The sequence below is a fragment of the Glandiceps talaboti genome, chromosome 14 (assembly GCF_964340395.1).
Source record: "Glandiceps talaboti chromosome 14, keGlaTala1.1, whole genome shotgun sequence".
NCBI classification, from domain to species: Eukaryota; Metazoa; Hemichordata; class Enteropneusta; family Spengelidae; genus Glandiceps; species Glandiceps talaboti.
In genome coordinates, this window is record NC_135562.1 from 18,212,044 (window position 1) to 18,233,984 (window position 21,941).

The 21,941-nt window shown below is 36.4% G+C and overlaps 2 protein-coding genes across 2 annotated transcripts in view; one reads left to right on the plus strand and one right to left on the minus strand.

The window, feature by feature from the left end:
• Window positions 1–1,930: 1,930 nt before the first annotated feature.
• On the minus strand, window positions 1,931–3,059 carry LOC144445372 (uncharacterized). Its single transcript, XM_078134911.1, has 2 exons — window positions 2,956–3,059; window positions 1,931–2,591 (listed from the first exon to the last, which is right to left on the minus strand). Exons 1-2 carry the CDS (start codon window positions 3,057–3,059, stop codon window positions 1,931–1,933), a joined length of 765 nt encoding a protein of 254 aa, XP_077991037.1.
• Window positions 3,060–4,628: 1,569 nt separating this feature from the next.
• Window positions 4,629–21,941, plus strand: part of LOC144445373 (putative 4-coumarate--CoA ligase 1) — a 22,349-nt gene continuing 5,036 nt past the window's right edge. Inside the window, exons 1-8 of the mRNA XM_078134912.1 lie at window positions 4,629–4,984; window positions 10,604–10,621; window positions 11,931–11,969; window positions 12,964–13,067; window positions 13,773–13,980; window positions 15,099–15,205; window positions 15,696–15,904; window positions 21,130–21,313. Coding sequence (XP_077991038.1) covers window positions 4,837–4,984; window positions 10,604–10,621; window positions 11,931–11,969; window positions 12,964–13,067; window positions 13,773–13,980; window positions 15,099–15,205; window positions 15,696–15,904; window positions 21,130–21,313 — 1,017 coding nt within the window. The 5' untranslated portion in view covers window positions 4,629–4,836. The remainder of the gene's footprint in view (window positions 4,985–10,603; window positions 10,622–11,930; window positions 11,970–12,963; window positions 13,068–13,772; window positions 13,981–15,098; window positions 15,206–15,695; window positions 15,905–21,129; window positions 21,314–21,941) is intronic.

A 21,941-nucleotide genomic window follows, 5' to 3' on the forward strand; every position in this document is an offset into this window, starting at 1 on the left:
ACGCTACAAAATGATATCCATTTGAAAAATTCTTTACGTTGACATTCCTTGGTAAACGACAGAATATTATGGTACAACTAAAAGGTACTTTCACACCATGTACAAAGTGAATTTTTTTTTTTTTTTACAAAACCTCGTAAAACGGGTATGTTTTTTCTTGTTAATTTATTGTGTTCAAAGCCACGTGAAAATGAGAATATGTCTCCGTATTTTTGAGGAATTTCGCGATATCTTTTTCTGCAAACATGACGGTATGTTAAACCTTCGACAGGTATGAAACATTGTCTCGTAAATATACATGCGATTACTGTATGTAGGCAAGACATTGGCACGTCTCGTGAAATCTATCTCTGAAGGCAACAAACGGGAGACATTGAGGCATTTGAAACCCTAGCGAGCTCACCTAAAAATTCACGAATTTCATGACATCACGTAACGTAAGTTTATTCATTTACGATGTTAAAGTGACGTGATTTTTTTACGTTGTACATGCTTTGACGTGACGTGACTCGATACATTCATGTCTAGACTCGTTTTCCTGTTTGAGGATGATAGGGTAGATGTCCAGGCATTTGAATCCCCTGGCGAGGTCACAATTCTCGTTCTCCTAAAACCGAACTTTCGAATTTTAGAACCGGATACATGCCATTTAGAAAAGACAACAATCGTCTTTCGACGTGAAGTAGTGTCAACCTGTTATGTTCATCACCAAAAACGGGCGCTCAAACTTTTCGTTAGACCATATCATTTTATGTAAGGGGTGCTATGTAATCAACCAGTTGACTACCAATTTATTAATTAACATGTATTATTTTAGCTTTTCACAATCATTTAATACAATTTTGATAATAATTGAAAATAAAGAGTGACTTTAATATTGAATCAAGACTAGATGGATTTTCTCACTGCTACTGTTACACTTTATCTACCTACAAATCAATCGGTGATCTGAGAGCTACATGTAGGTCATATTAATGATGCAAGTAGCTGACTTTCCTTTTCGTGGTACCAAATACAAGTGTACAAAGTTTACAGGTAATCATTGTTGTGTACTAGTGACAGAAATACGTGTAATGATGAAACGTTACTACAGTAAAGAATTTTGTGAGATTAGTGAATTCTTAGACCGTTGGTAGATGGTATATGTTAGAGCATATACTAAGCATCGAATTCGACTTTTAGTGCCAATTTCAAACATAACGTGTAAGCTTACACTCGAATTTTATGTTACAACATGGCTAACTTTCGCAGACATAAACAAACTGATAAGAGAGTCGCGTTTCAGCTATTTGTCCCATATCACGTGTAAAATAACGTTTAATTATCAGCTCTGCATGGTCGCTCTATCTGTACACAATGTTTACTCATTACAGGAAGCAAGTACATGAATGTGTTTAAAATGACATTAAAACATTCTCTGGGCAATTTCATTTTTACATGTTACATGTAAAGGGGTAGTAACTGTTACCCTAAAAAGGCATGTTATTCATGATTTCATTACATGTATGAATAAGTGAAATTCTGGAGTACGGGAATGAATCTCGACGACTATTTTTCATGCAAGCCAAACAAGTTGTTAGAGGAACTGTTAAATAAAGATATGACATGTTTAACTTTCCCCACCTTTTACGACAGTGTGTATGAAATCGCCTTCAGTTACTGAGATGAAGTTGAAACACATGCATACAAATAAGCGAATTACACCCTACGAAATGACATCTACAAAATGAGTCTATCAAATGTTTCGTAACTTTTTCTCAAATTAACATAACAACGTGTGCAAATTTTAAATTAGATGACCGCATTTCACTCCCACTGACGACACAGTGTCCGAAAAGCAGACTTTACATGTGAATTTCTCCGACGTACTGTCCCTGTCAACGTTACTGTCTGTGTTTCCATCAATTTGTTCATGATTTTCGTCTATCTGCTACAGTAATGTCGTAGCTAGTACTTCGTGCCCAAACTTTATTTTAGTACACCTGTGCAATTTGTTATTTATACTGTCCATATTGTATATCCCTCTTTGTCTACATATTTGTAGATTTGGGAAGAACATACAATTACCCCCGGTAGTGTCTACATTTGTATATACAAGTTTGTTGTGTTCAGCTTTAGTGCTATTGTCATCATTGTCAAATGGAATATATGCCAGTCGAAGTAATTCTTCGAGTATGATTTTGACTGACGCTGGAACATCACCAAGATTGTGGATCAAATCAAATACTACTGGGCATTGTTCTTGTAAAGTTTTTAGTGCTTCTAGGTCACAAAATATTGTAGCGTCAATGTTCTTGAATGACAACAGTCTTGCGCCGGGATGTAGAAATCCACATACAGGGGTGCTTGCACTTAAGCATTGAATGGATGGCCTCCATTCAGTGGCAATTACCCACTTGCCAGACCTGAGGGGTACATGTTCTGCAATCAGTCTGGTGAGTAAACTTGTCATGGCAGGTTGATATTTCTCGATATTTTTACCCAGTTCATGAAGTTCAGCCTCAGACACTCCCTTTTGCTCATTGGAGTACGACCTTAACAATACACGTGTTGGAAAATGACTGATAAATAACAGTTCACTGTATTTATACCTAATAAATGAAAAAAAGAATTAAATTATTATTAGTATTCAATGTAATAAAAGCCAGTACAAGGCTTCCTTGAAGACTTAGAACAGTGGTGTATGGAACCTTCATAAATTACAGGATTGGGTTAGAGTGGGAGGTCTTGGGGCGAGTCACTTTTTAGCTTCATCTGTCAAAGACAGTCAATGGAGCTGTAAGGGTAGCTTGATGCCTGACCTTTGATTGTCATCTGTCCATCCGTCAACTTTATATTTAAATCCAGCTTCATCTTTTGTCATAAATGTGGTAATTAGGTCTAAAATAGGACTTTTTATTAAAAATACATGAAAAATCTTCTTCTCCAAAACTATAATGGTATACATGTAATCACCTTTCATCACCTGTCTTTGAACTTGGTGTGTTTTTCGTCTGCTCAGTCAGGAAATTTGCCCAAGGTGCCAAATTTCTTCTGAAGGCGAGTGTAGTTGCATCCATTACTATTTTATCTGGGCATGAGCCACATTCTTTGCAAATAAAATGTTTACTATTATCGATGTCTAATAATCCCAAGAAACTATACCATGATAATTTGAAATTACTGTAGCTTACTACCGTCGCAAAACTACTGGTTGATCTTCTTATGACACTATATTCTGTGTGGATTGTTGTTCTTATAAAGAAAAAAGAAATACAAAAACAATAAATTAAAAATTTGTTAATGCAATAATTAAATACCACTCAAAACATTTTTACTGTTACTTTGCAAAATCATGTAATAACATTGAGATACACAAATTAAAGTTTCACATTTAGTTTTAAATATCTTGCATGTCTGTGTTATTGGGGATGTAATGTGTGGTGGTGGTGGTGTGTGTGTGTGACACACAGTGGAAGAGATTAAACACTTTACTCCACACATCCCATCCCATCCCATCTCCAATTTTTTCTTCCCCTGGCAATAAGTTGAAAAATGTACATTTTTTTTACCAAACCCAAACACTGTACACTGCTGGCTCCACCAGTCCACACAAATATATCTATATATATGTATTATTGGCGATGTGAGGGTCACTGTGTGTGTATTAACAGTGTGATGTTTTCCTTACTAAACATGTCTTCACAACATGAATATGTTTTTGAGGGGTTAGTTAAAAAAGTTAAAAAGCCAAGTTACAACAGTGTTGAACTCTTTGAATGCGTTTTGCTATCTATTAGAAAAGGATAACGATTATTCCAAATACCTCGTGTTCACAAACTTTCCGAAAAACACTCGTGTCATTTGTCAACTTGTCTTCCAAAGCAAAACATAAAAACGTTGGGCAATCACTTTTTGGCGCCAAAAGACAATGTTCGTTGAACAGCCCCATTACAGGGCGTAATCTTTTTTTTTTTTTCGTGTAAGTAAACGAACGAATTTATTAACAGACCCACGTGTTGCTGTTCATATATGTTGTATTACATTCTTCATTCTCACCTTTCGCCATCAAGTTATCAAGTTCTTCGAATCATACTAAATACATACTTGAGATTCTGTAACTAGTGTGGTAGCTAGGTAATACATGTATATGTATAATGTTATGTATAGTTATGTTTGAACCCTTACATGAAGTAATATTTAAAAAATTAATGAAAGAGACAAGAACAAATATAAATATGTACTACAGGCCAACGAAACTGACTGGTCCCTGACATGTGTTTGAAAATGTTTGTCATGATCTGACAAGTGTCCTGGTTGGAGCGGTACGAGCAGGTTGAACAGTATACTCGAACCTGTGCATCATTTCCCTGCCAAGACATTTTTTCTAGCAGCAGTGGTCCACCTTTTATTTCCGTCACCCACTCATATCCGGAGATTCTTTGTTCAAGCAACTCCATTTGGCATCTTTTTTTTCTCGAAATCTTCCAAGCCCCCCCCCCCAGGATATCAAATGGTCCACCCCTAAATAACGAATAAGTAGCCACCTGCTGTTGACGTGAAATACACAACAAAACAAAGAGAATGTAGCTCGTGATTGGTATTAAAAGAGTGCGCTACCCTAAGAGAATTCAGAACGAGTCGAAACCGGCGTTAACGTTCTTTGGTCTCGTTTATCTTTCACCGAACCGGTGGGTTATTCCAAACGACATATAACACCGAACTTAGTCAATTTTATGACAATATATTAGAAACCGTCGACTACAAAGGTGGCTTTAGCTTGGAGTTACGGAGACACTTAACGATATCACAACCAAGAGGTCGAGAAACAGGATTTCCTCAAACAACCAGAGCATTATGGATTTGGACAAAGAAAGGAGAGATATCGAAAGAATGATTCGCCAACACGTCAACAGACCGATAACAAGATGTACAGATGACGAGGTTAGTACAGCCTTAAATGAAATCGGTTCAAACGCGCCTATCCTTGGACGAGCCCTCATCAGTATGAACGACACCATTGTGAATGAAAACGGTTCACTACGTCAAAACGACGAAGAAATAGAATTACTCGGAGCAGAAAACAGAGAAACTACCACCGAACTGATGGAGAGACTGGTGAGTTTACTTGTCGAGAAGGGTGAGGAAATTGCATCACTACAAGCGGAAAACAGAGATCTCCATGAAAACATTAGAAGCCATGCAGAACATGATTTTGCAAATGAAAGTGGAGATGACTTGTATCAAGAACTGTGAGAAAGTTAAATTTCTAACGAATCATTTTAGTCTCCACGGTTTGAACAAAATCACTTCACTCAATAGAAATGAACCAAATTGTTCGAAAGAATAATAACAATAATAATAATACAAGTTGAATTGAACTAGACTCTGTCGTATAATGTATGTATTTTTCGTTTGCATTGTTGTGAGCAAGTGTATTTTGTATGTTTGACTATGTGCTACATAAATATCCGTCCCATGCCCCCACAAATCCTGTCCTTTTACCCCCTGACACATGCGCTCTTCTCCAGTCCATCCCCGACCCAACATGGCTTGCACAATATCGTGTAATGTGTGTGTGTGTGTGTGTGTGTGCACCCGAATATATCAGTGACATTAAACGGTGAATTCGAACTGACTGGCATGTGTGGATCAACAATTGGATGGAAATGTCATACATCATATACACTCCCACTGTTACAGTCTATCGAGGGGTAATTGAAGTGCTACTATGCACTACTACGTGCAGTGACGAGGACAATTTTCAAAACAAATTAAAATTCTAATAATAAATAAATTAACACAAAGAGGATACAACTGAATCATTCAAAAGTAAATTAGCAGGTTTCTATGTAAGTGGTAAACTTCAGAGCCTCGACGACTCGGAGCAGATTTTGCCAGTCTGTTTCAGGTGTTGCTCGTCGGATACAATGCAATACTAGTGAAGGTACTGGGTAGACTTTGTGTGGTGGTCTACTGATCGGATGTTAGTGAGAGTGGACTTTGCGTGGTCCACCCCGGCGTAGCTACGTAGATAGTACCTTATAGCCAATATCTGTCATAATGTTGACACATTGTTTGACATGTACGGGAGGGATTAGCAGTCCTCTACCGGAGCTAATATTAAAGTTTGTGTAGCGGGTTATAACCAACTCCTTGTCTGAGTTGCTACTGAAGTCTTATCAGTATTGGATAGTGTAAGACAAAGGGGGATTTAGAAGGTGTGAATTGGTACCCCATAGCTACGTAGATAGTACCTTAGACGGCAGAGATATTAGAGAGATACCCCCCCCCCTTCAACCAGTTTGGCTAATGGTGATAAGTGCAGCAACTGTGGTCTGTTTAACTTTTACAATATCCTCGAAAAAAAACAAAGTCAAGTGTTTCATTTGAGATATTCTCCTCCAGCGTATTTTCTGGCGATCTTTGGGTCGTTAACCCCATACCATGATTCCCCTCCCTGATTCCTGAATCACTGAACCACAGAGACATCGGAAGAAGACCACATCGACAACGCTACGACAATAAGTGTAGACTACGTTCAACTTTATTTTGGTTGGTGCTGGCTAAAGTTCGACAATTAATCAATGGAAGTCAGTTAGTTACCACCTAGTGGCAGCTACTACTATATTTACAACGATTTCCCTCCCCTTACCCTTTAACCTTATTCTTTTACAGAATTTAACCTTAGTGACCAAATAATCAAAATAAACACAGAACACAGAATACAAATAAACCACTCCAACAGTAAAAGCTTGTTACACACTTTCTTAATATTGATGGTGTTTGGAGTTCCCTTCCCTTATTACTACTGCAAACACACACACACACACACACACACACACACTTTTGAGATCATAACAATGATTTTTTATTTGATTGACTACCAACACAAAAAAATCAGTGATCCACCCCAAAATGCATGCACAAATATCAGTGACCCCTCTAATCCCTTGCGCAAAAAATAGTGAACCACCTCTACCCCCCCCCCCGCCCCCCGTAATTTCTGTCCAGTCAACGCACCGCCTCTCTGTGAGAATTGGGTCATGGATATAGCGTGTCATAACCGTTACAAAATCACAACGTTACGTTTTTTATACGTCTACTTTTTGTGAACCATTTCATATGTCTTTTCTTGTCAAATAATATGGCTCGCTGTTTGTTTGCTCACTTCTTCGGAAACAGAGTCATCAATCAACATAAGGAATAGTTTGCCTACTTCGCTTGTCACATCAAATTCACTTAACTGCTTTAACTTTAAGAACAATGTGGACTCTCTCTGGGAACACTGGAAATATTCTACGAACATTGACTTCTCACTACAGCCATAATTAAAGGTCATTATTGACACTATTTCAATTTGTTTTGGCGGACCAGCTTATACGCTCTTAGCCTTACCCAGCTGTTATTGTGATATGATATTGATATGATATTATGATATGTTCACACGTCGTGACCAGATTAATAAACCCATTGTTTCATCATGCAGAAAGCCAGACGTCAGCAGTCACCCCCAGTTGTTTTTCGTTTGCGATAAAATCGTCAAGAATGGTAATATTCCCATGCAATTGTAATATGCGTTTGGGGTGGTATATCTCTGTAACTTGAAAATCCAATATTCAATAAGATGACATTGTTGTGTTCTGTCATTCGCGTGGTTAAAAACACTACGAAATAATATCCATTTGAAAAATTCTTTACGTTGACATTCCTTGGTAAACGACAGAATATTATGGTACAACTAAAAGGTACTTTCACACCATGTACAAAGTGAATTGTCGTGTTTTTTTTTTACAAAAGCTCGCAAAACGGGTATGTTTTTTCTTGTTAATTTATTATGTTCAAAGCCACGTGAAAATGAGAATATGTCTCCGTATTTTTTGAGGAATTTCGCGATATCTTTTTCTGCAAACATGACGGTATGTTAAACCTTCGACAGGTATGAAACATTGTCTCGTAAATATACATGCGATTACTGTATGTAGGCAAGACATTGGCACGTCTCGTGAAATCTATCTCTGAAGGCAACAAATGGGAGACATTGAGGCATTTGAACCCCTAGCGAGGTCACCTAAAAATTCACGAATTTCATGACATCACGTAACGTAATAAGTTTATTCATTTACGATGTTAAAGTGACGTGATTTTTTTACGTTGTACGTGCTTTAACGTGACGTAACTCGATACATTCATGTCTAGATTTGTTGTCCTGTTTGAGGATGATAGGGTAGACGTCCAGACATTTGAATCCCCCCTGGCGAGGTCACAGTACTCGTTCTCCTAAAACCGAACTTTCGAATTTTAGAACCGGATACATGCCATTTAGAAAAGACAACAATCGTCTTTCGACGTGAAGTAGTGTCAACCTGTTATGTTCATCACCAAAAACGGGCGCTCAAACTTTTCATTTGACCATACCATTTTATGTAAGGGGCGCAAGTGTACAAAGTGTACAAAGTTTACAGGTAATCATTGTTGTGTACCAGTGACAGTAATACGTGTAATGATGAAACGTTACTACAGTAAAGAATTTTGTGAGATTAGTGAATTCTTAGACCGTTGGTAGATGGTATATGTTAGAGCATATACTAAGCATCGAATTCGACTTTTAGTGCCAATTTCAAACATAACGTGTAAGCTTACACTCGAGTTTTATGTTACAACATGGCTAACTTTCACAGACATAAACAAACTGATAAGAGAGTCGCGTTTCAGCTATTTGTCCCATATCACATGTAAAATAACGTTTAATTATCAGTTCTACATGGTCGCTCTATCTGTAAACATTGTTTACTCATTACAGGAAGCAAGTACATGACTGTGTTTAAAATGACATTAAAACATTCTCTGGGCAATTTCATTTTTACATGTTACATGTAAAGGGGTAGTAACTGTTACCCTAAAAAGGCATGTTATTCATGATTTCATTACATGTATGAATAAGTGAAATTCTGGAGTACGGGAATGAATCTCGACGACTATTTTTCATGCAAGCCAAACAAGTTGTTAGAGGAACTGTTAAATAAAGACATGACATGTTTAACTTTCCCCACCTTTTACGATAGTGTGTATGAAATCGCCTTCAGTTACTGAGATGAAGTTGAAACACATGCATGCATACAAATCAGCGAATTACGAGTAAAATAAGTGTTCATTAACTCTAAAACATTCTACACCCTACGAAATTACATCTACAAAATGGGTCTATCAAATGTTTCGTAACTTTTTTTCAAATTGACATAACAACGTCTGTGCACATTAGATGACCGCATTTCACTCCCACTAACGACACAGTGTCCGAAAAGCAGACTTTACAAGTGAATTTCGCCGATGTACTGTCCTTGTCAACTTTACTGTCTGTGTTTCCATCAATTTGTTCATGACTTTCGTCTGCTACAGTAAAGTCGTACCCGTGTTCACGCGAAACGGTTGTTGAACGTCTTTTCCATCATTGGTGTCAACGGCCGACTTCCTATTGCTGCTGCCGCCACGTGAAGAACCTTCATTACTTTCGTTTTCAGCCAGGCTCTGGATGATGTTTCGCTTGTGAAATAAGTAGATTTTCGTTGTTAGGGATGATGAGAATAAAATGCGTGCGCATCCGTGCCACAGACTTTTTATGTTCGTACCATCCTTCCCAAATGCCCGGCTATTTCGAGAGAAATTTCTGTTCTTGAAATGTACGGTGCTGTTGTCCTGTGCGTCGGAAGACAAATCTACTCATTAGATACACCACTGCCACTACCATCATTGTCATTCCCCTGCCAGTCTGTCTTCCATCACAGAGTCTAGCGATAACTGCAATCATATGCGTACGGCTGTAAAGATGGTACTGGGCAGTACAGGATTTCAAAGTAAATTCACTAAATATCAAATATACAATATTACGTTTACCTAGTTTATTAAAGACCTTAACAAGGTTTTATACATTAAAGTTATCGTCATTGTATGCACTGAATTATACGAGATTTGAAGAGTATAGTCCAAAGATATTGCCTAGTTACCACAAATCATTCATTATGCTAATTACTCATTATAGGACACACTGAGATTTGAAGGATGCATTCCAAACTGAGATATTGCCTAGTTACCAAAAATCATTCATTATGCTAATTACTCAGAATCCAATGCAACACAAACAAGCTATAGGATACAGAAACTTTTATCATCGATGTATATGAGATTTGAAGCACACATTCCAAAGATATTACTCAATTCCTGAAATCCGTAATTAAGCAAATGCATCATTGATTTTCAAAGGGTATATAGCTATAGTAAATTAAAGGTAAGATGACATGTCAATATGAAAAAAAAAGATAAATAGGACATTATTGAAACCCCTACATCAGTTTGTTATTTGCGAATTCAAAGAAAATAGTCTAGTGACGTTCAATTCATGCCAAAATCGCTTTGAACTTTCTTCAATCTAAAAGGAAGCGAAGTTGAATGTCAAATGATTGTCCCTTGTATATGAAAAAGAAGGTATACATTCGAGAAGACGGTATATATACATATTTGAATACTGAAATTCTATTCTAGCCTCATTTTGGTTGCCTCTTGTTTTGTTCACACTCTCTCATGACCTTAGCGGACCTTTGGCTTGTACCAGTCATGAGGTCATGAGGGTCAAACATAGCCAACTGTGCCTTTGATGATTTCATTATAAAATCCTTATATAACAAGATTTTTTAATTATACCAGCAATTTTAATCCAATCTAGACTCGATATTTCTTTTCTGCGGACATGTCATTCGTTTTCCAAAGCATTGAAGTTTCTGTATGTCATTCCAATTCTTCTACAGAGTGGCGGCTGTCATTCCGCTTGCTTAATAAGTATAGAGGGTGTCATTCAACTAACTGAATGTAGAAAAGGGTGTCATTCCACTGTTTACATACAGTGAAGTTAATGCCTGTCTCTCGTTTTCTGTCATTCGTTTTAGGGTCACCACTCAAGTGACCCCCATCTTGCACTGGCAGTTGAAAAACTATATCACACTGGAAACACCCCTTGTTTTCTTTGCAACCCTCTGACCTAGTACATAATTGTGGGTCGGTAAATAGAATAAATTACATACGTGGCGAAGTAGGGCGAAGTAGACGTTTCACGACAGTCACGTACGCTACCTGTAGTGCAAAGGAAGCATTGCAGGTATATCAAGACAGGCATTCTTGACAGGCTTGGCATAGTTTTCAATCGAGGTACAATCTTTTAAGGTGAGTACGAAAGTGATGCACATTCTCCGCAATCCACGGTATCACAGTCTGCAATCAACCAAAGTCCCTCAACCCTGACACTGAGTTCAGACTACATTGTACTACACTACTGACACCACAACTCTAGATCTGAACTGTCGTTTTCTCTGGAATTTTGTACATCCGGGTCTAAAGTTTACAGATGGCATACACCCCACCATAGACCCTCCACTGGTATATGAACCCACGATGCTTCAATATATATTATATGCGACTATTGACAACATACAGTGCGCTCTTTTCTTCTGAGAGATGTGTTTGGCAAAGCATAGACAGTAGCGAGCAAAGTCTGTCCAAGTCTAACATTAAAGTACATAAGGCAGGTATATCTCCGATCCGACTTTATCGATCGGGGTATGTCGTTTTAGCACTCGGGCGTATGTATTTAAAAGTACGACATGGCGCATGTTGAAACATGCATGTATGCTCTTCACTCTCAAAGACCCACAAAAAGCCAGGAGTCGGACATGGATTGCCCAGGGCAATTTTTCAATACAGAAACAGTCAATTTAGTGACACTGCGCTCGTAACTTATTTGATCTTTTCATTTCGTTTGTGTGTGTACGTGTGATGCAGTTTCACAATGTTGAATGTAAGGCAGCTCAAACGTACACTGGGCTTGTGTAAACCATTAGTAGAGAAATGGAAGTCATCCGTCGTTACATCAATCACACCAAAACCCGTCGTCAGTGAACAAGTATTCAGCAGGTATCTATGCATTTCAACACAGAGACATGGTAAGTGACATGATTTTATATGTTTCTCTACGAGAATAGAAATTTAAAAGCATTGGAGGAAAACGCCCACTTTCATCCGGGTGCTGCAAAAGGATTTTGTCTCAAGTAACAACGTTGAGTATTTTAATTAAAGACATTCAGTTCATGATCACACTAGTGAAAGATCAATGAATATGTGAAGTAGTTTTCGTTGTAAAAAAAATTAATTACGACCAAAAGTATTCTAATAGGTGGAAATAATGTGATTTGTGGATGAGTGGGCAAGGAATGAATGTTCAAAACACGGCAGTGGTAGTTTGGAATGGATGTACAGAATGAGGTGATTCAATGTTATCTCCCACAGAGCGAGGATCTTTAACATCAATCCATTCATCAATACACACACACACACACACACACACACACACACACATACATACATACATACATACATACATACATACATACATACATACATACATACAAACATACGTACGTACGTACGTACATACATACATACATACATACATACATACATACATACATACTTTATTTTCACATCACATAAATTTCTCGCGATTGCAAAGAAACACCCAATGGAAAGTTGTTCCACATTCATTGTCCTAGCAGTGGTCCAAAGTTGCCTCATGGGAGTTAGTAGATATACATATGTATTAGATGAACAATACCAGTAATGCTTTTAGATGAAGTTAATAATCACTTAGGAGTGTTGATGTATTATTCACCAAATACATAATGCATGTCTGCAGATTACCAAGAGGCAACAATGGCACTAAGACAGTCACACACCACGAAAGTGAAAAAAAAGATTCAATTTGGTGTCTCTTGGAAATCAGACTCTCCAAATCCAATATTTATGAAAGTGCCTTTATTTCGTGGAATTGAGTTCCCCTCTTAAGATGCTGTTTGTCCTGACATAGGATCTGCAATTGACATTTCATCAAATAAATTGGCTATGATATATTATACATATCATTATAATATTACCATCTAGGTATTATCAAAAGCAAGTTTGCTGATTTGCAAATACCAACTGATGTCTCCTTACCACAGTATCTGATGTCGAAGTTTGATGAGTATGGAGACAGGGTCGCTATGGTAAAGTATATGAATTTCATTATACAGACAACAACTTTTCGTTATTTTATTCTCACATCAGTGACCAGACTTAACCGCTCGTCGTTATCTACAATTATTTACTTTATTGGGCCATAGTTCAATCCCAGGTCATCCCATACTCATATCTTAATCCGAAATAGGACTTTATTAATAATTGGTTAAAGTGGCTATATCGATGAGGATTGGGTATTTATTTTTGGGAATTTTAATTTATAAAACAATTTCATCATGGCTTCCTACTTGAACAGTCAATTTGAAACAATATTGACAGAGTCTGTTTTTGTAACGCAATATATTGCAAAAAGCTAAGCTATGTGAAAAATGTTTGTTATTGTACGTAGAGTAACAAATATTTTACACATTTATTAAGCCTAAATGTATTGAGTTACAAATTAGGACTTGGCATATGTTATTTCAAATGAATTTTTCTTATTGTGTGATCTCCTCAAGTTTTTCTCCTGCATTAACACAGAGCCCATGAGAGATGGCCCTCACTTGGGCGTCTTGAGAGACAAGTATTTATACTTAGAAATATCCAGTATAAATTAATTATTATTGGAGGAAATAGTGTTGGGTACAAATATTGTCTAATGGATAGTCGGTTTATTTTAAATGTTGTCCGCCTTTGACACGGACTGTGTAAGTCGAACTGATAAGTCCGTCAACGTTTATTCATTCCCTCAGGTTGATGCAGTTTCAAATCATAGCTACACCTACAGACAGTTAAAAGATTTCGTTCGTAGATGTGGCAGTGGTTTGGTCAAATCTGGTTTTAAACATGGAGATGTCTGTGCTTTGTACCAACCCAATATGCCAGAGTTTTCCATAGCATCTTATGCCGTTGCTTCCATTGGTGGCGTCATTAGTCCTATAAATCCAACCTTTACAGTTGGTAAGTACAGCAAATATTGATTCTTTCTTTTGTCACCATGGTTTCCTATAATGTACGGATAGCTTTGAGAAAACAAATATATTTTATGCTTTACCTTTGTGGAAACCGTGAAATTGGTCGACTTAGGCCAAACTAATCAAAATCTGATTTGATGAATATGGCTTGATTTCCTTAGTTTGTTATTGTTTTTTTCATGCCCGGAGTCATCACCTTCATAAACACAAATCGAAAACAAACGACACAAAACGATGGAAGTTGAGGTAAAAAAAGAAATCTAAGCCGCTTTCACCACATCAGATTTGAATCAGATTGGGCTTAGGCTTACACAGGGCAAGGTCATATAGACCGAATTGACACTTAAGTATCGATTTTAAAGGAAACACTAGTCCACAAGATGGAAGATGAGTACTGGACTCTGTTACTGGTTATAAGAACGATTCCGACTAAATGAAGAAAAATATTAGAGAATGACACAATAATACCTTTGGAAGTGATTCGTGAAAAATTTACGATTACAATGACGATTTTATCATTTGACTCATATTTTTAGCAAAGTAGAACCAAAGGCATAGACGTGCATTGTGGAGCCATGAAATGAGAACAATCAGGGTATAATTCCTAGAATCTAGATATGATTTTGTTCGAACACATGCAACTAGTCTTGGAATTTATTCATTTATTTATTTGTCATCCATATACAAACACTATTTCAGTGCTTAAACACTGTTCTGGCAATGGAATCTGTTGCAAGATTACGTACATAGAAAAACAAACAAGGGACACACTAGGACAAAAAGTTAACGAGGCACACAGTACTTTAAAATGACATCCAATTACATTACCAGACTACACTCTTAAAGTCCTGTATTAAAAATCTATGGGTTCGGAACCGATCTTATGGATGGGGCAGATTGTTCCATAGAATAGCACCACTGTAGTAAAATGCCCGGAATGCGTGACATCTCTACCTGGAATAAATTTGTTTAGTATTTGACAACCAGTCTGCAGCATAACCCATCATTCTGATATCAGTTGATCCCTCTAACCTGTGTAATGATTAAAATATAGACATTCATGATAATATCTTGTATGAAATGGTTTTGTAACATTTTTTGTAGTTGAACTTTCACGCCAACTTGATCACACTGATGCTAAATGGATCATAACAATTCCATCTTGTGTTGACAAGGCTAAAGAAGCTGTTAAACGAGTATGGAACATAAAGGTATGTATTACAACTTAAGAAAACACCATATCCTGGTTCAGCTTTACATGTAGGAAGCTTCCCACTTCATGATCTGCACACACACACACACACACACACACACACTATCTATTTATGTGTCTGTCTGTCTGTCTGTCTGTCTGTCTGTCTGTCCGTATGTATGTATATCTCTATATGTAAATATAGGAAGCATCTATAAACACATACATATGGTTGTGAGTTTATGGGTGGATTTTTACCTATAAAATCGGTTTACCAATCAGTATCCTTAATCCTTAAATGATTTGGTTTCAGTAATTGCACCCTAAATATAGGATGTCAGGCTTTAAACGGTATAGATTGTGGTTCTGCATTTTCTTCAATGCTATAGTTGTGTTAGCATAACCAAGAGATTACTTGTGTTTACTTGGATCAAGGTTTTATAACTGGTGAAGGAATTATATGTTTCCTCATAGACTAATTTTACATACATACATACATACATACATAGGGTATATACGTAGTTGGTGATGAAGGTGTTGATGGATGTAAACCATTCAGTACATTAATGAGAGATGATGGTTCTGCATTTCCAACTGGTATTAAAATCAATCCTAAGGAAGATTTGGTAATCCTGCTATACTCAGGTGGTACTACTGGACTTCCTAAAGGTGTTATGATTACTCACCATAATATAATATCAAATATTGAGGAAATGAAGTGAGTACCTTTTTAAGGAATATCAAAGGAACACCAGTCCAGGAAATATACGTATGGGGTTGCTGGGATTTCCCCTTGGTTGCCAAATAACACCATATTTAAACTCTTTTTCACCTCTATTGCTCATTCAGTGGTGTATCGTTGCCTCATGGGTCTAAGCAGACATGAATATTTATTAGATGAACAATGCATATTCATGGAATTTATCTGACGATTCAGGAGGAAATAATCACTTAGGAGTCATGAATATTAAGTCCTCATCTAATTAATATTCATGCCTACTAACACTCATGAGGCTATATAGTACTGAAAGCTCAATAGAGGTAATCAAGTGAAATTTGTGTGACATACAATCATGAAATGATTCTCTCCAGAATTCAAAGCTACTGAAAATACCTATATTTCTTGGAGTGGTGTTCCCCTTTAAATAGAGTAATTCTTTCCAAAGAAAAATTATATTCAACTACTGCAGACCTGTGATGAAGGAAGTATTTTATCTCAGATATATCAATTACTTGCCCTCCGCCCAATTGACCGATCGCCGAGATTGATTGACAGATTCCATTGACCAATCAAAGAGCGTAATTCCGCCATGTGCACTTGCACGTGTCACAGCCTACGACAACCAAAGCAATCTGTCGTAGTTTCTCAGCGTGTATTGAATGCAAGGGCCTTGACCTTACGATCGGTTCTCGTATATAATATTTGCTTACAAACATTAAAATTATCGTGAAATACTAGTTATGGGATCGGTAAAATATCAATGATCACTATCCCGAAGGATAGAGAGGTTGAATCTTATTTTTACAGTTTCTGAAGCCGAAAAAATATCGACAATGTTGACCTACACGATCAAGAAGATGGGCCGCCATTACGACAATTTACGCGCATTTGTTCTGAGGTATGTATGTTGATATTACTGTGAGTCAAACTATTCCATCGATCTATTAATTAAATTAGATTTTTTCAGCCCAAAATTGCCTATGATTAGTGCTTTATCTTGTCGGTCATGGTGGCGGCCAAATTAAATGTTGGCTATACCGCATACGTATTGCCGTAGTTTCTGGTGTACAGACGTGCAATGTCATGGTGTCATACGCATACGCAGTTATTGGCGGTGTACCCCGTGCTTTCTGTGTGCCAAATTTTATACTCAACTAAAGACTTCATGTTTATTTTTACATCTAATGCTAAACATTCCTCTCTCAAGTTTGGCCCGCATAAATCCATTGTCGACAGTGAAACTTGTATTTCTGAGTACGATCGAGTGCATGCAGTGAATGGTTCGGCCTGTGTTTGAACCGTACTACATCCATGGTTTGACAGGCAAACACGAGTCAATGTAAATGTGCAGGGACATAGTTTGGTAACATCAATGAACACCATTTCTTCATTTTGTATACTGGCCTTCCCGTAATATCGGTATATTGCCCTTTGAAAGAAAGTCGTCATTTCAATTTGTGACCTTTTGACGGGATTGACACACTGGGTGACCTGTATGTTTTTATTTATTGTTTATATTTTATATTCATTACTCACCATTATGTACTCTTTGGTTTCAGGGATCATACGATCAATAACTGAATTTTTATCATAATGTGATATATCTTAATGGTGAAAGTATATGTAATATTGTTGGACCTACATAGGCTATATATGCATTTTAGTAACTACCATTTTTTTACTTTTGACTGTTTTTATAGTCCCTTTGACAAAGAAGTTATCAAATTTCTTTTAGATGGAATAAGAGGTATTTTATCTCTAGGTGTATTTCCTGTTTGCTTTAGTGAATTTAGATACAAAACAAAAATGTCAAGCAACAAGATTGCAATTAGATATCATTATCAGAATTTGTAAATACCACTGACATGGCTCAAAATCAAAGTTAAATTGTTGAAATATTTTACATCACTACTTGTGCATCTGATCCATTTCATTTTCAGTAAATTTTTTATTGAAATAATAAAAGCAAGAAATATCTTCTGCAAGAGCAACCCCCAAAATATATGAATAAACAAATGTAAGTAAATAATAAACAAAAAACAAAGATGATTTGTACATGGGGAAAGTATTTATACTTGTACAGTAGTGGCCTATTTTAATTTGTACAACTGGTACCTTATTTCTCATTTAGCGTAATAATTTAGTCATGTAAAAGTAAGGTGACCTTTATCAGAAATTAAAGTGAAAAGAATGTTTTTATATAGTGAAACAACATTACTACATTTGTTTCTATATAACCCTTTGTAGTATCAGTTTAAAAGCAATATCATGTCAAAACAAATGAAAAATGGTACTTCATTCAGATTGTCAGGAAATTTTATTACAAGTAATTAATTTATACTCGTGTGTCATGCATCATAGACATAATAATGTATATATCTCACTGTTGTGACACTATGAAATGTTGAAAATAAAAAAAGAACGATTGTTTTCAATATTTTCAGAAGACTTAGTGTTCTAAGTTGATGCATATACATTTCCTTTATTCATATTCTTTTGATGACTTGTGTGTTGATAATCCATCTAACACCTAATGGTGACCTCAGCATAGCTACTACCCATTGCTGTCATAGCAACTTAAAAACAGTCAACTCATATTTTTTAGAATCAACATCTCCACAAACAATGTTGCAGTCGATTGATGCCTTGAATATTAGATACAGAAGTTCTGCCTGTAAAATAAAACAAAAATATACATGAAACATGAATAATAATGTCATCTCCTTTCTTATAATTTCAGGAGTGGTTTCTAGTGGATGTTGGTTTGCAGAGTGATAAAGTAACCACATGAAAATGTCTTAACATTTAAAATCCTCTGACTACGAATTAAAAAGGAGATCCTGTAGTGTCTCTGATTTAAAGTTAAGAATTTTGCAGCTGATGAATAACATGGCTTATGTATCAAAAATATTCTACAAGCTACATGCTCCTTTCATACTTTGCTACACCTTTTTTCATGACAATCAATAGTAATAATTCCTTTGAACTTTCTTTTCTGTTTATAAATATTACAAGACATTATCAAAGACAAACAAACATTGGACTTGTTATTGTCATTTTAAGATTTTGTATTTGGTGTTGGATAATTAAATCACTTCATGAATTGTGAGTTTCAAGTTCTTTTCCTTGTGTAATAAATCAGAGATTGTAAAACAAATGTCAATTACTATTGTTTAGTTGTATGCAAACGAACTTTACAAATTCTATGGTCTAGGAATTTATTGTTTGCGTCTCTATATTTGCTATTTAAAAAAGAAAATCTGGGCTTCACTGGCTTCACAGTTCATATTGGTTCACTTTTGTCAGTGTGGGGTGTCTGTATTGCTTGTAAATGCCAGACAAAGAAATACCCATTCTTGGAGAGCTACGTATACAACTTGTTTAGTGCCACAAAGTTAACACTGACTAGTCAAGTTTGAAATAAATATACAAATAGAAAAAAATAAACATAAAATTAGGAAGTATTTGTTGATCAACTGGACTTCAGAAAGAAAATAACGTGTTTTTTTTATTACCATAAGTTATTGTTATGATTAATCGATTATGATTATCAGAAATTGATACTCTGAGAGTATCTGACAGTAATAATCTGCAAAATAACTGTACTGTTTTGAGGTAAACTTAAACGAGTGTCTATTTTTTCAAGTCTAATATGTGTTTCTTTTTTTCACTGTGCATTACTTGTGAAAGAAAAAGAATTTAGAATAGAAATGATATGGTACGTTGCAGTTGACTTACGTTGTCGTGTGCAGTGAATAGTTAATTGATGGCGACTGTTATTTTAGAAAACCGTTGAGTTTTGCACTTATAACGGTCGGCACGACTGACATTTAAAATTGTGAATTCAAGGGGTGGTGTGGGGTTTTTTTGCCTTCCCCAGTTTACCTACTGTACGCCTCTACACTGCACGTACGTACGTACGTACGTAAACAAATTACACACCGTGCAGGCCAGGACGCTTTATTTCATTTTTTGATACATCGTATCCTGCAAGTCGAACAAGTGACCTCTCATACCGTAAAATGCTATAAATTGCGCTGTTTCTACTTTTTGCATTTATTTGTATTGATGGAATAGACGTGTGATTGGTATGTAATACCATTGAGGATACAAATCAAACCATTTTTTCGTCAATAACAAACTTGTTATTCATAATAATATTCTATATCGTAGCGATGCAACGGTGAATCATATTAGTTTACTTCTCATCTGATGATTTATCACGGTCACCTAGTGGAATTTATTGTAAAACAAATAGTATTGCTATCAAAATGTGAAAATCAATGAAAACATCAGTGAAATAAATACATACGTACCCAGTTGTACAGGAACGGGGACGGCTATGATGTAAAATCTTTGCCTTGGTGGCAGTGGAACGATAAAGAACTCTCAAATTATGTATAGTATTTTTCAGCGATCGCCACGTTGGACGCCATGTTTTTCCTACGACAAACCATGCAAAACGTGCGAAGTTGTCGTAGTAGCAACGGTAACTAAGGGGGGCGTGGCTACAGTGCTCAGGGCGATCGGTCAATTGGGTCTGGGTCATAGAAACATTAGCAATGCTTGAAGTATTATACCATGCATAAGGCAAAAATATGACATTTATACCCTGGTCGTTCTACGTCACGACAACGCTCGTCTTCGTCATCAGTTCTGCTGTGTTCTAAATATGAGTCAAAACGTTCAAAATTGCTACTGCTTTCCCCGATTTTTCTTTGATATTGCTGATGGTAGTATAACCGTGTTATTCTCCAATATTTTTCTTCAATGCCGGCGAATACTCGTGACGTATGGGTTTGTCACTACGAGTCGGTAGACAAGTAGTGACAAAGCCCTTTAGGTCACGAGTATTTTCCTTGGCTGAACGAAGAAAAATATTGGGGGAATAACATCTACTTATTTCACAATATCTTTCTTCAATCTGCCAAAGAAAATACGAAGTGCCTTTGACAGTCACACATATTGACAAATCTCTTATGCTACGAGTATTTTCCGGCTAAATCAAGAAACATATTGAACAAGTCTAAATTCAGAAAAAAAGGAAAAATAATGGCGATTCTCAATATTTCGACTCATATGTCGAATACTGTATAACCATTGACGTAGACCCGCATTGTTGGCATAAATTGACCAGGGTGTAAATGCTTTATTTTCTGTTCGAACACATACATTGAGGGTATAATAATGCGTTGATAATCATATTATGTTTCCTTTAACAGTGTACCCAGAGGGCTAAGAATAGAAAGTGGCAATGACGTAATTGTGGCCGTGACACCTTTCTTTTTTGCTGGAGGATTTATTCTGTTCTTATCACGTGGACTACACCTAGGATGTAAACTGATAACCCTACCAGTGTCCATACCTGAACAAGAAATGATACTCAGATGTATTGAAGAACATAAGGTATTGTATACGAAATCATTAGCCTTAACACTTTGATCCAGAATGACCAAACACTCGTTAACTTGTACATGTAAAATTATCACAATGTAAATACAGACCACATTTTAACAAATCAATAATCTACACTCTTTATATTTTGTCATGACAAAGGGATTAGTGTTACACGCGTAAATGATGTTGCCACAAGTGTTTTGTTTTAAATAAACTTTGCAGGAAAATCCTAAAATACAAACCTTCCTTACAAGAAAACAAAGTTGAATAACGTACTGAGGTGCTAATTTATCACCCAAAGCAGTAAATGAACTAAATGTAGAAATAAGTCTGACTGGACTTTTACTTAGTTGATAGCAGTAATCAGTACAAGTGTACTACATCTAGACTGAAGTTTCCTTTTAGTTGATAGCAGTAATCAGTAAAAGTGAACTAAAACCAGAAATACGTCTGACTGGATTTTACTGCAATGCCAGTGTATTAAAGGCAGAAATAAGTCTGACTGGATGTTTCCATTAAGGTGATAGCAGTAATCAATGCAAAATAATTATGTACAAAAGGTATAAGTAAGTCTGACTGGAGTTTTCCTTTAAGTTGATATCAGTAATCAATAACAATTAATGTACTAAATGTTGAA